This window comes from Balaenoptera ricei, chromosome 8, assembly GCF_028023285.1.
Source record: "Balaenoptera ricei isolate mBalRic1 chromosome 8, mBalRic1.hap2, whole genome shotgun sequence".
NCBI classification, from domain to species: Eukaryota; Metazoa; Chordata; class Mammalia; order Artiodactyla; family Balaenopteridae; genus Balaenoptera; species Balaenoptera ricei.
This window is the reverse complement of record NC_082646.1, coordinates 58910586-58930932: the sequence shown is the minus strand read 5'-3', so window position 1 is coordinate 58930932 and position 20347 is coordinate 58910586. Positions and strand designations below refer to the sequence as shown.

The following is a 20347-nucleotide window of genomic DNA, read 5'->3' as shown; positions in this document are numbered from 1 at the left end:
TGAATCTGTAGATTGCTTTGGGTAGTAGACTCATTTTCACAATGTTGATTCTTCCAATCCAGGAACATGGTATATCTTTCCATCTATTTGTATCATCTTTAATTTCTTTCATCAGTGTCTTATAATTTTCTGCATACAGGTCTTTTGTCTCCTTAGGTAGGTTTATTCCTAGATATTTTATTCTTTTTGTTGCAATGGTAAACGGGAGTGTTTTCTTAATTTCACTTTCAGATATTTCGTCATTAGTGTATAGAAATGCAAGAGATTTCTGTGCATTAATTTTGTATCCTGCTACTTTACCAAATTCATTAATTAGCTCTAGGAGTTTTCTGGTAGCATCTTTAGGATTCTCTATGTATAGTATCATGTCATCTGCAAACAGTGACAGCTGTACTTCTTCTTTTCCGATTTGGATTCCTTTTATTTCTTTGTCTTCTCTGATTGCTGTGGCTAACACTTCCAAAACTATGTTGAATAATAGTGGTGAGAGTGGGCAACCTTGTCTTGTTCCTGATCTTAGTGGAAATGGTTTCAGTTTTTCACCATTGAGGACAATGTTGGCTGTGGGTTTGTCATATATGGCCTTTATTATGTTGAGGAAAGTTCCCTCTATGCCTACTTTCTGCAGGGCTTTTATCATAAATGGGTGTTGAATTTTGTCGAAAGCTTTCTCTGCATCTATTGAGATGATCATATGGTTTTTCTCCTTCAGTTTGTTAATATGGTGTATCACATTGATTGATTTACATATATTGAAGAATCCTTGCATTCCTGGGATAAACCCCACTTGATCATGGTGTATGATCCTTTTAATGTGCTGTTGGATTCTGTTTGCGAGTATTTTGTTGAGGATTTTTGCATCTATGTTCATCAGTGATATTGGCCTGTAGTTTTCTTTCTTTGTGACATCTTTGTCTGGTTTTGGTATCAGGGTGATGGTGGCCTCGTAGAATGAGTTTGGGAGTGTTCCTCCCTCTGCAATATTTTGGAAGAGTTTGAGAAGGATAGGTGTTAGCTCTTCTCTAAATGTTTGATAGAATTCACCTGTGAAGCCATCTGGTCCTGGGCTTTTGTTTGTTGGAAGGTTTTTAATCACAGTTTCAATTTCAGTGCTTGTGATTGGTCTGTTCATATTTTCTATTTCTTCCTGGTTCAGTCTCGGCAGTTTGTGCATTTCTAAGAATCTGTCCATTTCTTCCAGGTTGTCCATTTTATTGGCGTAGAGTTGCTTGTAGTAATCTCTCATGATCTTTTGTATTTCTGCAGTGTCAGTGGTTACTTCTCCTTTTTCATTTCTAATTCTATTGATTTGAGTCTTCTCCCTTTTTCTCTTGATGAGTCTGGCTAATGGTTTATCAATTTTGTTTATCTTTTCAAAGAACCAGCTTTTAGTTTTATTGATTTTTGCTATTGTTTCCTTCATTTCTTTTTCATTTATTTCTGACCTGATCTTTATGATTTCTTTCCTTCTGCTGGCTTTGGGGTTTTTTTGTTCTTCTTTCTCTAATTGCTTTAGGTGCAAGGTTAGGGTGTTTATTCGAGATGTTTCCTGTTTCTTGAGGTAGGCTTGTATTGCTATAAACTTCCCTCTTAGCACTGCTTTTGCTGCGTCCCATAGGTTTTGGGTCGTCGTATCTCCATTGTCATTTGTTTCTAGGTATTTTTTGATTTCCCCTTTGATTTCTTCAGTGATCACTTCATTATTAAGTAGTGTATTGTGTAGCCTCCATGTGTTTGTATTTTTTACAGATCTTTTCCTGTAATTGATATCTAGTCTCATAGCGTTGTGGTCGGAAAAGATACTTGATACGATTTCAATTTTCTGAAATTTACCAAGGCTTGATTTGTGACCCAAGATATGATCTATCCTGGAGAATGTTCCATGAGCACTTGAGAAAAATGTGTATTCTGTTGTTTTTGGGTGGAATGTCCTATAAATATCAATTAAGTCCATCTTGTTTAATGTATCATTTAAAGCTTGTGTTTCCTTATTTATTTTCATTTTGGATGATCTGTCCATTGGTGAAAGTGGGGTGTTAAAGTCCCCTACTATGATTGTGTTGCTGTCAATTTCCCCTTTTATGGCTGTTAGTATTTGCCTTATGTATTGAGGTGCTCCTATGTTGGGTGCATAAATATTTACAATTGTTATACCTTCCTCTTGGATCGATCCCTTGATCATTATATAGTGTCCTTCTTTGTCTCTTATAATATTCTTTATTTTAAAGTCTATTTTGTCTGATATAAGAATTGCTACTCCAGCTTTCTTTTGATTTCCATTTGCATGGAATATCTTTTTCCATCCCCTCACTTTCAGTCTGTATGTGTCTCTAGGTCTGAAGTGGGTCTCTTGTAGACAGCATATATATGGGTCTTGTTTTTGTATCCATTCAGCCAGTCTGTGTCTTTTGGTGGGAGCATTTAATCCATTTACATTCAAGGTAATTATCGATATGTATGTTCCCATTCCCATTTTCTTAAATGTTTTGGGTTTGTTATTGTAGGTGTTTTCCTTCTCTTGTGTTTCCTGCCTAGAGAAGTTCCTTTAGCATTTGTTGTAAAGCTGGTTTTGTGGTGCTGAACTTTCTCAGCTTTTGCTTGTCTGTAAAGGTTTTAATTTGTCCATCAAATCTGAATGAGATCCTTGCTGGGTAGAGTAACCTTGGTTGTAGGTTTTTCTCCTTCATCACTTTAAGTATATCCTGCCACTCCCGTCTGGCTTGCAGAGTTTCTGCTGAAAGATCAGATGTTAACCTTATGGGGATTCCCTTGTGTGTTATTTGTTGTTTTTCCCTTGCTGCTTTTAATATGTTTTCTTTATATTTAATTTTTGACAGTTTGATTAATATGTGTCTTGGCGTGTTTCTCCTTGGGTTTATCCTGTATGGGACTCTCTGTGCTTCCTGGACTTGATTAACTATTTCCTTTCCCATATTAGGGAAGTTTTCAACTATAATCTCTTCAAATATCTTCTCAGTCCCTTTCTTTTTCTCTTCTTCTTCTGGGACCCCTATAATTCGAATGTTGGTGCGTTTAATGTTGTCCCAGAGGTCTCTGAGACTGTCCTCAGTTCTTTTCATTCTTTTTTCTTTATCCTGCTCTGCAGTAGTTATTTCCACCATTTTATCTTCCAGGTCACTTATCCTTTCTTCTGCCTCAGTTATTCTGCTATTGATCCCATCTAGAGTATTTTTAATTTCATTTATTGTGTTTTTCATCGTTGCTTGGTTCCTCTTTAGTTCTTCTACGTCCTTGTTAAATGTTTCTTGCATTTTGTCTATTCTATTTCCAAGATTTTGGATCATCCTTACTATCATTATTCTGAATTCTTTTTCAGGTAGACTACCTATTTCCTCTTCATTTGTTAGGTCTGGTGTGTTTTGACCCTGCTCCTTCATCTGCTGTGTGTTTTTCTGTCGTCTCATTTTGCTTATCTTACTGTGTTTGGGGTCTCCTTTTCACAGGCTGCAGGTTCGTAGTTCCCGTTGTTTTTGGTATCTGTCCCCAGTGGGTAAGGTTGGTTCAGTGGGTTGTGTAGGCTTCCTGGTGGAGGGGACTATTGCCTGTGTTCTGGTGGATGAGGTTGAATCTTGTCTTTCTGGTGGGCACGTCCACGTCTGGTGGTGTGTTTTGGGATGTCTGTGGCCTTATGATTTTAGGCAGCCTCCCTGCTAATGGATGGGGCTGTGTTCCTGTCTTGCTACTTGTTTGGCATAGGGTATCCAGCCCTGTAGCTTGCTGGTCGTTGAGTGAAGCTGGGTCTTGATGTTGAGATGGAGATCTCTGAGAGATTTTTGCCGTTTGGTATTACGTGGAGCTGGTTGGTCTCTTGTGGACCAGTGTCCTGAAGTTGGCTCTCCCACCTCAGAGGCACAGCCCTGATGCCTGGCTGGAGCACCAAGAGCCTTTCATCCACACAGCTCAGAATATAAGGGAGAAAAAAATAGAAAGATAAAAAGAGGATAAAATAAAATAAAGCTATTATAATAAAAAATAAGAAAAAAAATTAAGAGTAAATGTATTCAGAAAAAATTTTTTTTTAATTTTTAGAAACAGATTTATTAATATTTTATAGTAAAAAATAAGAAAAAGATTTTTAAGAAAAAAATTTATTAAGAAAAAAAATTTTAATTTTTTAAAATAAAAAATATGAAAAAACTTATTAAAAAATTTTTTAATTTCTAAAAATAGAAAATACGGAAAAAATTATTAAGAAAATATATATTAGGAAAAAAAAATTTTTTTAAGTAAAAAAAAAAAAAAAAAAAAAATGGACGGACCTAACCCTAGGACTGATGGTGAAAGCAAAGCTATACAGACAAAATCTCACCCAGAAGCATACACATATACACTCACAAAAAAAGGAAAAGGGGAAATTAATATATCCTGCTCCTAAAGTCCACCTTTTGAATTTGGGATGATTCGTTGTCTATTCAGGTATTCAAAAGATGCAGGCACATCAAGTTGTTTGTGGAGCTTTAATCAGCTGCTTCTGAGGCTGCTGGGGGAGATTTCCCTTTCTCTTCTTTGTTCGTACAGCTCCCAGCGTTCAGCTTTGGATTTGGACCCGCCTCTGCATGTACGTTGCCTGAGGGCGTCCGTTCCCCGCCCAGACAGAACAGGGTTAAAGGAGCAGCTGCTTCGGGGGCTCTGGCTCACTCAGGCCGGGGGAGGGAGCGGTACGGAGGAGGCGGGGTGAGCCTGCGGCGTCAGAGGCGTCGTTGCAGCAGCCTGAGGCGCGCCGTGCGTTCTCCAGGGGAAGTTGTCCCTGGATCACGGGAGCCTGGCAGTGGCGAGCTGCACCGGCTCCCGGGAGGGGCGGTGTGGGGAGTGACCTGTGCTCGCACACAGGCTTCTTGGTGGCGGCAGCAGCAGCCTTAGCGTTTCCTACCAGTCTCTGGGGTCCGCGCTGTTAGCCGCGGCTCGTGCCCGCCTCTGGAGTTCGTCTAGGCGGCGCTCTGAATCCCCTCTCCTTGCGCGCCGCGAAACAAAGAGGCAAGAAAAAGTCTCTTGCCTCTTCAGCGGCTGCAGACCTCCTCTCCGGCTCGCCGCGGCACGCCAACCCCTTCAGGCTGTGTTCACGCTGCCAACCCCAGTCCTCTCCCTACCGAAGCCCGCACCTCAGCTCCCAGCCCCGCCTGCCCCAGCGGGTGAGCAGACAAGCCTCTCGGGCTGGTGAGCGCTGCTCGGCGCTGAGCCTCTGTGTGGGAATCTCTCCATTTTTCCCTCTGCGCCCCTGTTGCTGTGGGATCCGCGCTGATAGCCGCGGCTCGCACCCGTCTCTGGATTTCGTTTAGGCAGCGCTCTGAATCCCCTCTCCTTGCGCGCCGTGAAACAAAGAGGCAAGAAAAAGTCTCTTGCCTCTTCGGCAGCTGCAGACATTTTCCCGGACTCCCTCCCGGCTCGCACCAAAGCCCGAGCCTCAGCTCCCAGCCCCCGCCCGCCCCGGCGAGTGAGCAGACAAGCCTCTCGGGCTGGTGAGTGCTGGTTGGCGCCGAGCCTCTGTGCGGGAGTCTCTCCGCTTTGCCCTCCGCACCCCTGTGGCTGCGCTCTACTCCGCGGCTCCGAAGCTTCCCCCCTCTGCCACCCACAGTCTCTGCCCGCAAAGGGGCTTCCTAGTGCCTGGAAACCTTTCCTCCTTCACGGCTCCCTCCCACTGGCGCAGGACCCGTCCCTATTCTTTTGTCTCTGTTATTTCTTTTTTCTTTTACCCTACCCAAGTACGTGGGGATTTTCTTGCCTTTTGGGAGGTCTGACGTCTTCTGCCAGCGTTCAGTGGGTGTTCTGTAGGAGCAGTTCCACGTGTAGATGTATTTCTGCTGTATCTGTGGGAAGGAAGGTGATCTCCGCGTCTTACTCTTCCGCCATCTTGCCCCTACCCGAGATATTTAATTTAGATATAAGTGCTAAGGAAATTAAGGCATTTTCTTTTAAAAAGGTAAATGTTAGTGGAAGTGGTAACATATAAACTGCAGTTGTGATTCTGACTGCAGGGCTTCTTTAGCAGCTCTTGTGTGGGTACCTAGGGGACAAGGGCATTCAGTGTCTGCTTCTGTTGGGGACTAGAGACGGACTGTTTTAGAGCTGATGTATCTGTCTCTGGTTAGTCTTATAGGGGCAGCTGGTCGTAGAGGGGGAAGAGTCTTAGTAGCAATAACTTCGTGGCTGACTCCATGTTTATAAGTGTAGAGATGGTTCCAGAGGTACGGAGTAGGGGGATTGTGTATGGTTGGCTCATACAGGAAGTCTTAAATTCTACCAATTAGAATGCTTATTCTGAATTGGTCATCCATGAAACAGGATAACTGAAATTTTCTTTTTTATTATGGAAAATTCCAAACATATAAGTGGATAGAATAGTAAAATGAACCCTCATTGTACCCATTACCCAGCTTCAAGGATGAGCAACACATCGTCAGTTTTGTTTCATCTGTACCTGCTATTTTCCTCTACACATCAGTGACCCGGAATGTTTTGAAGCAAATCCCAAATATCATATAATTTCAGTTATAAATACTTCAGTATGTATCACAACTCACAATACCACTATCACATCTAGAATTTTTAACAATTTCTTCATATAATAAAATAGTTAGTTAGTATCCAAATTTCCTTGATCATGTCATAAAAAATTTTTTTTAAAGTGAGATCTAAATAAGGTCCACACATTGATTGATATGGTTATATCTTTTTAACTCATGGGTCCCTCTTCTGTTTTTTTCTTTTCTTTTCAAATTATTTGTTGAAGAAATCAGTCATTTTCCTGAGTTTCCCATAGTCTGGGTTTTGCTGATTTTAATTCCCATGGTTTAACAAGTTCTCCTGTTTATTTATTTTTTTATTAAATTTATTTATTTTATTTTTGGCTGCATTGGGTCTTTGTTGCTGCGCACAGGCTTTTCTCTGGTTGTGGCGAGCGGGGGCTACTCTTCGTTGAGGTGCGCAGGCTTCTCTTGTTGTGGAGCACGGGCCCTAGGCGTGTGGGCTTCAGTAGTTGTGGCTCACAGGCTCTAGAGCGCAGGCTCAGTAGTTGTGGTTCACGGGTTTAGTTGCTCCACGGCATGTGGGATCTTCCCAGGCCAGGGCTCGAACCCATGTCGCCTGCATTGGCAGGCGGATTCTTAACCGCTGTGCCACCAGGGAAGCCCCTCTCCTGTTTATATTTCCATAAAACTGGTAGTTAAATCAAGAAACTTGATCAGATTCAAGTCTGATTGTTTTTGGAGATATGGGGAATGAACGTTCGATAAGTGGTATTCCTGATGTGTACCTATAAGTGTATTTAAGTGTACTTCCTGTTGCATCATTTTAGGAGGCACATGTCTGGTCTCTAATGATATTAACATTAATCGGTAGATATAAGTATTACCAAATGTTTTTATAGCTATTGGTAATCTTTCCCTAGATCATTATTTTATTGGTAGTTGCAAAATGAATTTTATCTTCATTTTCTTCATTTATTAGCTGGAATTCTTAAAGAACTTTTACTTGCTACCATGGGTTATCCTGAGGTACAGTTCATACAGGAATTATTTCCGTTTATTTATATGTTTTCAGATAATGAGATGGTTCAGTGACCAATAAGATTTTTGTTCCCCATATCATTAAGATTTCTGATGTCTGTCAATCCATCACAAATATTCTTTTGGTGCTCAAATTGTCCAATCTGTTGCAGTGGGAGCCTCTTCAAGTTGGCTCCTAAATTCTTTTGACACAGCCACAAAAGACAAATTGATCAAATTTTCCTTTTTTGGGTGGCGTCTATTTGTAGTATCAGTTATTGAGAGGAGTGTAAAAACCTCTAGCTGTAATTGTGGGTTTATACATTTTTCCCTTTGTCAGTTGTTGTCGCACGTATTTTGAGCTCTGTTATTAGGTGCATGCACGTTTAGGATTGTATATTCTTGATGAATTGACTTCCTTTTTATTATGAAACATTGCTCTTTTTCTCTGGCGGTACTCCTTATTTTGGTGTTTACCTTTTCTGATATTAATGTAGCTACTCCAACTTTCTTATAATTAGGGTTTGCATCATATTTTTCATCTGTTTACTTTTTTTTTTTTTCCATCTGTTTACTTTTAACCCGTCTGTGCCTTTGTATTTAAAATGCATCTCTTATGAACATTGTATAGTCAGGGCTTACATTTTTATCCATTCTGACCATCTTTGCCTTTTAATTGAAGTGTTTAGTCCATTTATATTTGATATAATTATCAATACGATTGAGTTTAGGTCTACTATCTTAATAATTGTTTTTATTTGTTTTCTGTATTCTTTGCTTTTCTCCCATTTTACTGTCTTCTTTTGGATTTATTAAGCTTTTTAAGAAAAAGGATTCCATTTTATCTCTTACATTGGGTTATTAGCTCTACTTTTTTTTTCTTTTTTAATAATTGCTTAGGGTAGGGTTCTTAACCTCCACATATGGACGTTTTGGACCAGATAATTCTTTGTTATGAGGGGCTGACTTGTGCATTATAGGATGTTCAGCAGCATTCCTGGCTTTTACCTACTAGATACCAGTAGCACACCCTCCTGTCATGACAATAAAAAATGTCTCTAGTGATTGCCAAATATCCATGGGCAAAAGGGAGAGCACAATTGCCCTGCTTAAGAACTCAGCTCTAGAGCTTACATTATACATTGTAAATTATAACAGTCTGTCTTCAACTTCCCATATTGTGTTAGAATCTTAGAATAATACTCTTCTATTTCTATTTCTGCTCTCTCATCCTTGCACTCCGGTTATCATACATTTTAATTATATATATCATAAACCCCACATTGCATTGTTACTACTTTTGCTTTAAACGGCCAATTTTCTTTTAAAGAAATTACAGAAAGGTGGGGGGGAATCTTTTATATTTACCAACCTCATGTACTTTTCCTACTCTAGTCCTTGGTTTAGCCATTTCTCTAAGGAGCCCTGATTCATTTTAGTGGAAAGTGATAATTAGAAGAAAATCTGGGTGCTAGATATGCTCATTGCTAGGGTGTGTGTGTGTGTGTGTGTGTGTGTGTGTGTGTCTGCATGTAGATTTATACACACACTCACATATATACATCTATATTTATTTCTATATGTTGAAAACTTTGGGTCCATACTGATATGTCCAATTTCAAACTCTGCTTGTTAATTCTAGTTTTCTCCCTTCTTCTTCAAAAACCTAGCTTCCATTATCTTTCATATACTTACTTATTTTATCAGTTCCCCACTCTATAACCAATCTGTCATTGTTGCTGCTGTTGCCTCTACCTTCATGCAGATACCTTCCTCATTCCAGTCAGGTTCTGACATCTTGCAGACTTCTACTTCACTTCACCTGAGTTCTGACACTTTCCCCATGTCACCCTTTTGCATGATGTCTTTCTCACCCTGCTCAATTCTGACACCTGTGCCAGGCCACCCTCCTACCCAGAAGTCTTCTTCACCCAGTTTGGACTCTGATCCCACCCCTTCCTGTGGGCATCCTGCTCAAGCTTTGAGACCCTGTGCTAGGTGGCTGACATTCATGGAACCCCTCTTTATCCTACCTGAGTTCTAATTCTATATGTGGCACTGTACCCTGAGCTCCCACAGCATGTACTCCTTCCTCAACCTACTTGGACTCTGACTCCCATGCTCAGTCAGTCTCTGCAGTGGGTTCTAACACCCCATGCTTAGCCATTATTCTGCTTAGCCATCTAGTTGTCCATTGTGCTTTGCAGCATCTGATGGCTTTAGCGCTAAATTTTTGTGAATCGAAGAGCAAAAGGAAGAGGAAGGGGGCTTTTTATTTGTTAAAACAAAAATAACATTTATTACAATTTGTAATGATAGATTTGTGTGATCATTTGATTGGCTTCTCTAACCTTCCTGAAGGTAGGGACTGTTTCATGGATACAAAAGAGTTTCCCAAGGATATAGCATAAAGTATATGCTCAGTAAGTTTTTATTGAATGAATAAATATCTAAAGGAATTAAGTACTTTAATAAGATCACACAGCTATTATGAGTTTATGTGTTGAAGACATAATTTGAACACAGTTCTCTGATTCTGAAGTCACCCTGACTGCCTTTACATTAGATACTTTTCCTATATAAGAGGATACAGAGAACGTAGATTAGTTAGGGAGTTACTCATGTGCACAGTTTACCTCAATTAATACAAGAGTTCATTATGAATGCAATATAAAGGTTAAAGTTTTCAAATAGTTTAAAAATAGTGTCTTTTACTTGAATAGCACTTTATATTCATTAAGTTATAAAATGTTGGTACTGAAAAGGGCTCCAGAGATAATCTAGTTCGGTACAACTAAGCAGTATAACATACACATGTCACCAAGATCCTAGCATTCAGGGAGGGATGGGGGTGGGCAAGGCAGGAGAATGTGTAAGTAATGTGAGTAAGCCCTCCAGGTGATTCTGACTACATCTTTCTTTTGTCTTCTCTCAAACTATTCCTCAATCTATGATTTTACCTGATCCATATAGCAACCCTTAGAGAATTATAGGGCAAGGAAAATTCAACATATGGGGAACCTGAGAGAGTCAGAGTGACTACTCAAGGCTTCTTCTTCATTTTTATTATTCTCCAGAAACATTTTACATAAAAATGTTATATTATCTAAAATTTTTTCTGTAATACAATGTAAATGTCATAGTGGGGCTGTGGTGGAGGAAGGAGTGAAATAGCCTATTTGATAATTGGAACTTGGTCATTAGGCCATCAATTTATCAGTTTCTTTTCATTGTTTTATCAGTGCTCAAAAAATTGATACGGAGATTTATAGTCTAGGTTCTTCCTGTGAGGAGTATTAATTTACTTACAGATAATAGTCCTATTGTGTTGTTGATGAATTATAAGATTACTGATGAAAAATCTTGGAGAGGGAAGAATTTCTGTCAGGCTTACCCATCTTTAGTGAAAATTGTTGGTATTTGCTACCTACGCATGCTTGCTAATATTAGTATTGCATTGAAAAGAAGTGTCTTAAAACCTTGTATCAGGAGAATTTTTTTGCTGTGGATATGTTGAATAGTATGCGCACTTGTAACTTTTCACATGATTATTTAATGACCCAGTTCTCAAGAAATGATTTTATTTGTAGATTATTGGAAATGAGATATAGAAAAGCTGTTGTACTTTGCCATGCTGAATAATTAAAAAGGTGAATGTTTCAGTGTGAATTATTTTGTCTAATGCTATGTTTAAGTTGACTCATTAGAACCTGAAAAGTAATATTCGAAAAACTGTATTACAAATAAGATTCAAAACCTAGTTTGCTTTGTTCTTGTTTTTTTTTAAAACATCTTTATTGGAGTATAATTGCTTTACATTGTTGCTAGTTGCTGCTGTATAACAAAGTGAATCAGCTATACGTATACATATATCCCCATATCCCCTCCCTCTTGCGTCTCCCTCCCACCCTCCCTATCCCACCCCTGTTCTTTTATTCACATTGAGAACCTATGTTTTTTAAGAGAAAAACCTATTGAGAGACATGTGTGAGAACATCCTGCCTGATACTTTGTTTCTTTTGTTTTGACTCTTCACCAAGGGAAAGTCAGTTAGTTTTTTGAGTGTTAGAGCAATGATGCCGCCCTTGCAAAGTTTGAGGACTAGATATAAAATATGTAAAATACCATACACATTATATCTGACACTTAGGTGCTTAATAATCATTATTTTTGTTGATTTACCTAGTTTTAAACTATTACTACAATAACCAGAAGTAGCTTTAATTATGTTTTACTATTAAATGTTCTAATCCTTACTCTTCTATAGGTGTATCTACATCAGCAATCAAAATGGCATCAACCAGACTTCCTTCTCCCAAAAGCTTAGTGGGTGCCCCAACTCAGATTCTTGCACAGTTTCCTAAACAGCATCAACAGTCTCCTAAGCAGCAGTTACATCAAGTACAGCAACAGACACAGCAACAGGTGGCCCAGCCTTCTCCAGTATCTCATCAGCAACAGCCTCAGCAGTCTCCTTTGCCACCTGGTATCAAGCCTACCATTCAAATCAAACAGGAGTCAGGTAAATGGAAAATGTTTCAGGAGATGGTAATTCTTCCCCAGTCACCAGTTCTCTGAAGATTGCGATATATATGGATTCACTTCCACATACAGTTTCCTCAAGCATGAGAGTTTTAATTCCAAAATATATTTTGAGACCCTCCTGTTGGAAATACTTATATAGAGAGAACTGGTGCTTGGGAATAGAGAAGGGAGAAAAAAGCTGTTTGCGCAGCAGGAAGAGGTTTTTTTCAGTGAACTCTCAGAAGAGATAAAGGAAGCCGAGGAAACAAACCCAGACTTTGAGCCCACTGGGGTTATGGGAAGTGAGCAGTGGAAAAATTAGTCTGGGGAGTCTTGTGTTAGAGGCCATATTGTGAATCTGGCATAAATTTGTCATGGGCAGAGGTGCTAAGATTAAAAGACATCGTGTACGGTGAAGAAGTTTGTGGTATAACAATTTAGCAGTTTATTGAAAGCATCTCTAGCACAGTGGGAACACAGGGGTAGGAGGCAATTACTGTTAAGTTATCGAATCATAAAAGTATTGAATAGAAAGACAGGTAGGATGGAGGCTTAGATACAGGGAGACGAAAAAGCCTCTTAACGTACTTAATATCTTTAAGAAAAGAAAATGGATTTTTTTCCTCCACTGAAGCTGGATTTTATTTGGTGGTAGAAAAGGACTTTGGGAGATGCTGACATTTTCAGTTTTTTGTTTGTTTTATTTTATTTTATTTTATTTTATTTATTTATTTATGGCTGCGTTGGGTCTTTGTTGCTGTGCGCAGGCTTTCTCTAGTTGTGTCGAGCGGGGGCTACTCTTTGTTGTGGTGTGTGGGCTTCTTATTGCAGTGGCTACTTTTTGTTGTGGAGCATGGGCTCTAGGTGCACTGGCTTCAGTAGTTGTGGCACGTGGGCTCAGTAGTTGTGGTGCACAGGCTTAGTTGCTCCACGGAATGTGGGAGCTTCCCGGACCAGGGATCGAACCCGTGTCCCCTGTGTTGGTAGGTGGATTCTTAACCACTGCACCACCAGGGAAGTCCCTTGTTTTATTTTTTTTTAAATTTATTATTATATTTTGTAATTATTAGCACCTTTAATTATTATGTATTTATTTATATTTTGGGCTGTGTTGGGTCTTCGTTTCTGTGCGAGGGCTTCCTCTAGCTGTGGCAAGCGGGGGCCACTCTTCATCATGGTGCGCGGGCCTCTCACTATCGTGGCCTCTCTTGTTGCGGAGCACAGGCTCCAGACGCGCAGGCTCAGCAGTTGTGGCTCACGGGCCTAGTTGCTCCACGGCATGTGGGATCTTCCCAGACCAGGGCTCGAACCCGTGCCCCCTGCGTTGGCAGGCAGATTCTCAACCGCTGCGCCACCAGGGAAGCCCCCTTGTTTTATTTTTTGATAGGAACATTTTATTATTTTTTTTGAGATGTAATTGACACATAACTTTGTATTAGTTATAGGTGTAACATAATGATTTGATATATGTATCTATTGCAAAATGATTACCACAATAAGTTAGCATCTATTACCACTCATAGTTACAATTTTTTTTCTTGTGATGAGAACTTTTAAGATTTACTCTCTTAGCAACTTTCAAATATACAATGCAGTATTGTTAACTGTAGTCATCATGCTGCACATTATCACGTCCCCAGCACTTACTTATCTTATAACTGGAAGTTTGTACCTTTTGACTGGAAGTTTGTACCATTTCACCACTGCCTCATACCTAGTATGAGGTATGGATAGTAATGCATCGATAGACATAGGGAAATTGGTCTGTAGTTTTCTCTTTGCCTGCAGTCTCTGTCAGGCTTTAGTTTCAATGGTATGTGTGCTTACAAGAAAGAATTGTAAAGTTTTCCTTTTTAAAATGCTCTGGAATTTTTTCTATTAAAGGACAGCTTTATTGAGATATAATTCACATACCATTCAATGAACCGATGTAAAGTGTACAGTTCAGTGGTAGGTAGTATATTCACAGATATGTGCAACCATCACTACAGTTGATTTTAGAACATTTTCATCACTTCCAAAAGAAACCCTGTACCATTTAGCTATCACTCCCTACTCACCATGACAACCTCTCCAGCCCTAAACAACCACTAATCTACTTTCTGTCTCTAGATTTCTATATTCTGGATTTTTATGTGAATGGAATCATATAATATGTGATCTTTTGACTGGCTTCTTTTACTTAACAATGTTCAAGGTTCATCCATGAAGTAGCATGTATTAGTACTTCATTCCTCCTTATGGCCAAATAATAATTCACATTTTGTTTATCCACTTGTACATTGATAACACTTGCTAGTCTCTGACTTTTTGATTCTAGCCATCCCAGTTTGTGTGAAGTGGTATTTCATTGTGGTTTTGATTTGCATTTCTCTGATGACTAATGGTGTTGACCATCTTTTCATATGCTTATTGGCCCTTTATATATCTTCCTTGGAGAAATATCTATTTATATGCTTTGCCACTTTTTAGTTGAGTTATTTGTCTTTTTATCATTGAATTGTATGAGTTTTTTTTTTTTTTTTACTATACATATTTTAGATATTAAACCTTTATCAGGTACATGAATTACAAATATTTCCTCCCATTCTGTGGGTTGTCTTTTCACTTTCTTGATGATGTCCTTTGAAACACAAACATGTTTAATTTTGGTAATGTACAATTTATTTTTTCTTTTGTTGCTTGTGCTTTTGGTATTGTATTTAAGAATCTTTTGCCAAATCCCAGGTTATAAAGATTTATCTTATTTTTTCCCTAAGAGATTGATAATTTTGCCTCTTAAATTTAGGCCTTTGATCTATTTTGATTAATTTTGTTATGGTGTGAAATAAGGATCCCACTTCATTCTTTCACGCATGGCTCTTCGATTGTCCCAATACCATTTGTTAAAAACACTGTTTTCCCCCCCATTGAATGGTCTCGGCACCCTTGTTGAAAATCCACTGAGCACATGTATGACTTTATTTCTGGATTCTCAATTCTGTTCCATTATATGTCTATTTGTATGTTGATTTGATTACCATTGACTTACATTGTTTTGAAATCAGGAAGTGTGAGTGTTCCTGTTTTGTTCTTTTTTAAAAGATAGTTTTGGCTATTCTGGGTCCCTTGCAATTCTGTATGAATTTTGGAATCAGCTTGTCAGTTTCTACAAAGAAATCAGCCGAGAATCTCATGGGGTTTGCATTGAATCTGTAGATCAATTGAGGAGTATTACCATCTTTATAATGTTAAATCTTCTGATCCATGAACATGGGATGTTTTTGTGTTTATTTAGATCTTTAATTTCTTTCAACAGTGTTGAAATGTGTGGTTCTTAGTGTATAAATTTTACACTTCTTTTGTTAATTTATTTCTAAGTATTTTATTTTTGTAGCTGTTGTAAGTGGAACTGTTAATTTCATCTTTTGGATTACTCATTGCTAATGTGTAGAGATGCCACTGATTTTTTGTTGATTTTGTACCTGCAACTTAGCTGAACTCACTTTTTAGTTCTAATAGTTTATAGTGAATTCCTTAGGATTTTTATATAAAAGATCAAATCATCTGCAAAGAGAGATAATTTCTGTTACAGTCTGGATGCCCTGTATTTCTTTGTCTTGCCTAATTTCCCTGACTGGAACCTCTGGTAAAATGTTGAATATAACTGGCAAGAGTGGATATCATTGTTTTGTTTCTTGTTCCTTCTATTCATAGAACTTCCTTGAGTGTCTGTTGTAAGATGGTCTGCTAGCAACAGACTCTCTCCGTTTTTGTTTATCTGGTAAAGACTATTTCATCTGCATTTTTTGAAAGATAGCTTTGCTGGATATCGAATTCTTGGTTGACAGGTTTTCTTTGAGCACTTTGAATACGTTATTCTACTGCCTGCTGGCCTCCATTGTTTCCACTGAAAAGTCAGTTGCTAACCGTAATGAAATCCCCTTGTAAATAGAAATTGTTGTGCTCTTGATGGTCTCAGGATTTTCTCCTTGTCTTTGACTTTCAGCATTTTTAGTATGATGTTCCTGTTTGTGGTTCTCTTTGTATTTATCTTCTTCAGTGTTTGTCTAGCTTCCTGGATGTGTAAGTTATTGCTTTTCAATAAATATGGAACATTTTCAGCCATTACTTCTTTGAATACTTCTTTTTCTCTTTTCTCTCTGTTCCTTCCTTTTTGTAGTTACATTACATATGTTGTGCACTTAATGGTGTTCCACATTTCTGTTCATTTTCTTCATTCTTTTTTCTTTGCATTCTTCAGCTTGCATAATCTCTAATTGATCTGTCTTTAAATTTGCTAATTCTTTCTTCTGCCAGTTCAAATCTATTCTTGAGCCCTTCTAGTGAATTTTTTATTTCAGTTATTGTACTTTTCAACTCTGCATTTTCCGTTTGGTTCTTTTTTGTAATTTCTATTGCTTAATTAATATTCTCTACTTGATGCAAATTTGTCATCATACCCTCTTTTACTTCTGAAATCATGCTTTCCTCTAGTTCTGTGAACATATGTGTAATGGCTATTTTGAAGTGTTTTTGTTGTTGTTAAGTCTGACATCTGGTTGCTCTCACAGTTTCCGTTGCCTGCTTTTTTCCCACTGTGTGGGTCATATTTTCATGTTTCTTTGCAAGTTTTTGTTGGAAACTGGACATTTTAGATATTTACATTGATATTTTAGATATTAGATATATAGATATTAGACATTATATATTGTAGCTGGGTACTGATCTTCCCCTACCCCCACCCCTGATTTGTTATTGTTATTGGCATGGTTCTTTGTTGTTTAGTGACTAGATCAATTATTTTGCTGAAGTTAAGCCTCTGCTGTTGTTCCTCAGGGAGGTACAGCTCTGGGTATACCCAGCCATTCTGAGGTGACAGTGATATTGGTATGGCTTTTTCCTCTTTCCTGACCACACCCAGCTGTTAAACTACACTAACTGATTGTTCTATTTTTTTCAACAATTCCTGGAGCATAAGTTGCTCTACAAACTCATCCAAATTGTGGCTTCTTTGAAGGAATAATCTCAAAGGTACATTTTTGATATTTGTTCTGACCATAGGAGCGTTCCTCTCAGCTTCCTTACTATTCAGTTCTCTCCTGCAAACTATCTGGCCTATAGTCTAGAAGGTATCTTAATTAAATCCATGATTCTCCTTCTCGTTGCCTTTCATCACATCCTCCACTGTTTTTGAGAGCACCCTTAGGCTTGAACTTCTCCATGCTCTGTTACAGATGAAGTCAGTTCCTCTGGGAAGAGGCTAGGAGCTATCTGTTTTAGGACGTGTTTCTATCCTCAGGCAACCCTGGAGCTCTAGGGGTAGGGTCAATGGCAGACTTCTCTCTGAATGATACCCCTGCTGTAGGAGCTGAGCACTCAGTGAAGGCAAGTGTGGGAGATTGGGCAAGCAGCCTGAGATCCTCTCAGCTTGCTTCCCCTGGTTGGTGGAGCCACTCCCTCACAAGCCAGGGCAGTGGTGGTCAGGACCCCAGTATTCTCAGAGGCTCTGTGCCCAAGGTAGAGCCTTCGTTCCATGAACTGGGGGCTGGGCAGAAGAAGGGAGTACCCACCTATTGACTGCAGTTGCCTGGGACTTAAAACAGGTGCCTGGGAGCAGAAAGAGATAAGCTGAAGTCCTTCTGCTCCTCAGAAGAAAGCCCTCCAACTGGGAGCTGGAGTAGGAGGAAACCCTGTGTTCTTGACTGCAGCAGTCTGGAGAGCAGTCCTTGCTTCACCTGTAGGGAGGGAGGAGGAACAGGTGTTAGTTTAAATGTCATAGATTTCACTGTTCTTACCAAATATTTCTGTGTATTCTTGAATAGATGTTTCTTCATTTGGTCTTAGGACCATTTCCAGAGCTTTTCATTGGTTGTTTTTTTAAATCATTTTTGCCGGTTTCATTGGGTTAGCAGGTTAGCAGAGCTCCTCATGCTCTCTTGTCAGAAATCAATCTCTGGAATGGTTTTTGTTGTTGGTTTATTTTAAGTGTAGATATAATTCACATATAACATTGTATTAGTTTGAGGTGTACAACATAATGATTTGATATATGCATATATTATGAAATGATTACCGCAATAAGTTTAATTAATATCCATCACCACATAGTTACATATTTTTTTTCTTGTGATGAGAGGAATGGTTGTAAATACATTGGAGTTATTTTCTTTTTAAAGGACCATAGAATTGTCCTCTGAAACTATCTGGGCCTGCTATGTGGGGGGGAAGGGGGAGGAGCTCTTAAAATTTTGTTTCAAGGAAATTTGTCTATTTATACATCTTTTTTGAGGTCAATTTTTGATAAATACTGTTTTTCTAGAAAATTACCCATTTGATCCAAATTTTCAACTTGTTTGTGTAGGACTAAGCAAAGTAGTGTCTTATGATTTCCTTAATTTTTTTCTCTGTGGTTATTTCTTTGGGGGTTTCTTTTTATGTACCTTAAGCATTATTGTAATTCATTAATAAGGTAATATTAGAAATCATTTTCTCCCTACAACTTCACAGTTTATGATTTATTGTAATCAGAATTTATTTATACAATAATAATACTTTATTTATTGAACTCTTGCTGTGTATTATGCACTTCACAACTGTGATGTAGTTAATCTTCACATAGCTCTAGAAGGTATATACTAATAGTATCTTGATTTTATAGATGAGAAAACTGAGTCATAGAGATTATTAAGTAATTTGCCTAATTATGCCTGGATGTCATAATTTTAATTTCTTTGTTGGCTACAAGTATTTTAAAATTATTTAAGGCTATTAAATAAATAAATTTGTTTGCTTCCTAACGTCTTAACCTAAATCACCATCCAAAAAAGTAATAAAAATTTTAGTTGTCTGTTGAAATGTATTCTGTCCCATGAATTATTTCAGTGAAGTTTAGTGGGGAAAAAGTGTTACCAAAAATTTCCTTCCTTAGTTAACGATTATTAGTACTTAAATTTGTAGTTAACATGAGAGATTTCTTTTAAATGGACATCTTACATTTGAAAAGGCAGTGTAACACTTATAACATTTAAATTAAAAATTTGAAAAATGTAAAAAATATCATACCATCACCACCCTAACATTTTAATTTTATTTTTATATACTGCCTTCAAGTTCTTGTCCACATGCATATTTTATGTAGGTGCAATAATAGTGCATTCTTTACTTTTGACAAAGTGAGCTATTTAAATACTTTTAAAAGAAGTCAATTTAAAAATAAATGTTCAAACAGAAAATGTTCTTGCTCTTTATAGTCTTAAGAGGTTAGAGAAATCTTTGGTAGAGTTGAGAATATATAAAAGCTACATTAATTTTTTTTTTTATTGGAGTATAATTGCTTCATAATGTTGTGTTAGTTTCTGCTGTACAACCAAGTGAATCAGCTATATGTATACATATATCCCCTCCCTTTTGGACCTCCTTCCCACCCCTCACCCCCACCCCCCAATCCCACCCATCTAGGTCATCACAGAGCACCGAGCTGAGCTCCCTGTGCTATACAGCAGGTTCCCACCGGCTATCTGTTTTACACATGGTAGTGTATATATGTCAATCCTAATCTCCCAGTTCATCCCACCCTCCCCTTCCCACCCTGTGTCCACACGTCTGTTCTCTACGTCTGCATCCCTATTCCTGCCCTGCTTTTATTTTTGACTTATCCTGATCCTTTCATCCCAAGTATTTGCATGGAACACAGATTATTTGTCTGTAAAAGTTCAGATCAATGGCTAATTTGGTTTGAAAGCTCTTATATGATATGATCATAGACAAAAGAAAAATTGTTTTTCATTAAAACTTGTTAATAGCTTCTGTGGTATTTTAATTATATTTCTGAATGAGAGAAATTTGGGAAGATAGGAATTTGAGGAATAAAAGTTAAAAGAATATCTTTCATCAGTATGAACAAAAGCCTCTTTTTAGGCAAGACTCAGTAAATGTGTGTAACTGCTGCCCTCTTGGGTTGATACAAAGCACATGTTATTAAAAATAATTTGTACTGAGATTTATCTTTCTTCTTTCAAAGGTGTTAAAATCATCACACAACAAGTTCAACCAAGTAAAATCTTACCCAAACCAGTGACAGCAACTCTGCCCACCAGTAGCAATTCCCCTATTATGGTGGTTAGCAGTAATGGTGCAATTATGACAACTAAACTGGTAACCACTCCTACTGGTAAGTTTTCTTGAGCGTCAGTCCATTCATTCATCATACTTATTGAGTAATTTCTCTGTACTAGCAATGTACTTGACATTGGGAATAAAGAGATTAATGAGACAGTTCTTCAAAGAGGTCTTTCTTGACTCTTCCCTCCTCCCAACTGAAATTAGCTCTCTGCTATTGT

At 38.2% G+C, this 20347-nt stretch overlaps 1 protein-coding gene across 7 annotated transcripts in view; it reads left to right on the top strand.

Annotated features, from left to right (window-relative positions):
* The window catches only part of EMSY (EMSY transcriptional repressor, BRCA2 interacting), an 88326-nt gene that overhangs the window by 30315 nt on the left and 37664 nt on the right, over positions 1–20347 (top strand). For all 7 annotated transcript variants that reach the window (XM_059930768.1, XM_059930762.1, XM_059930763.1 and 4 more), the window contains 2 exons: positions 11770–12024; positions 20029–20178. In XM_059930768.1, coding sequence (XP_059786751.1) covers positions 11770–12024; positions 20029–20178 — 405 coding nt within the window. The remainder of the gene's footprint in view (positions 1–11769; positions 12025–20028; positions 20179–20347) is intronic.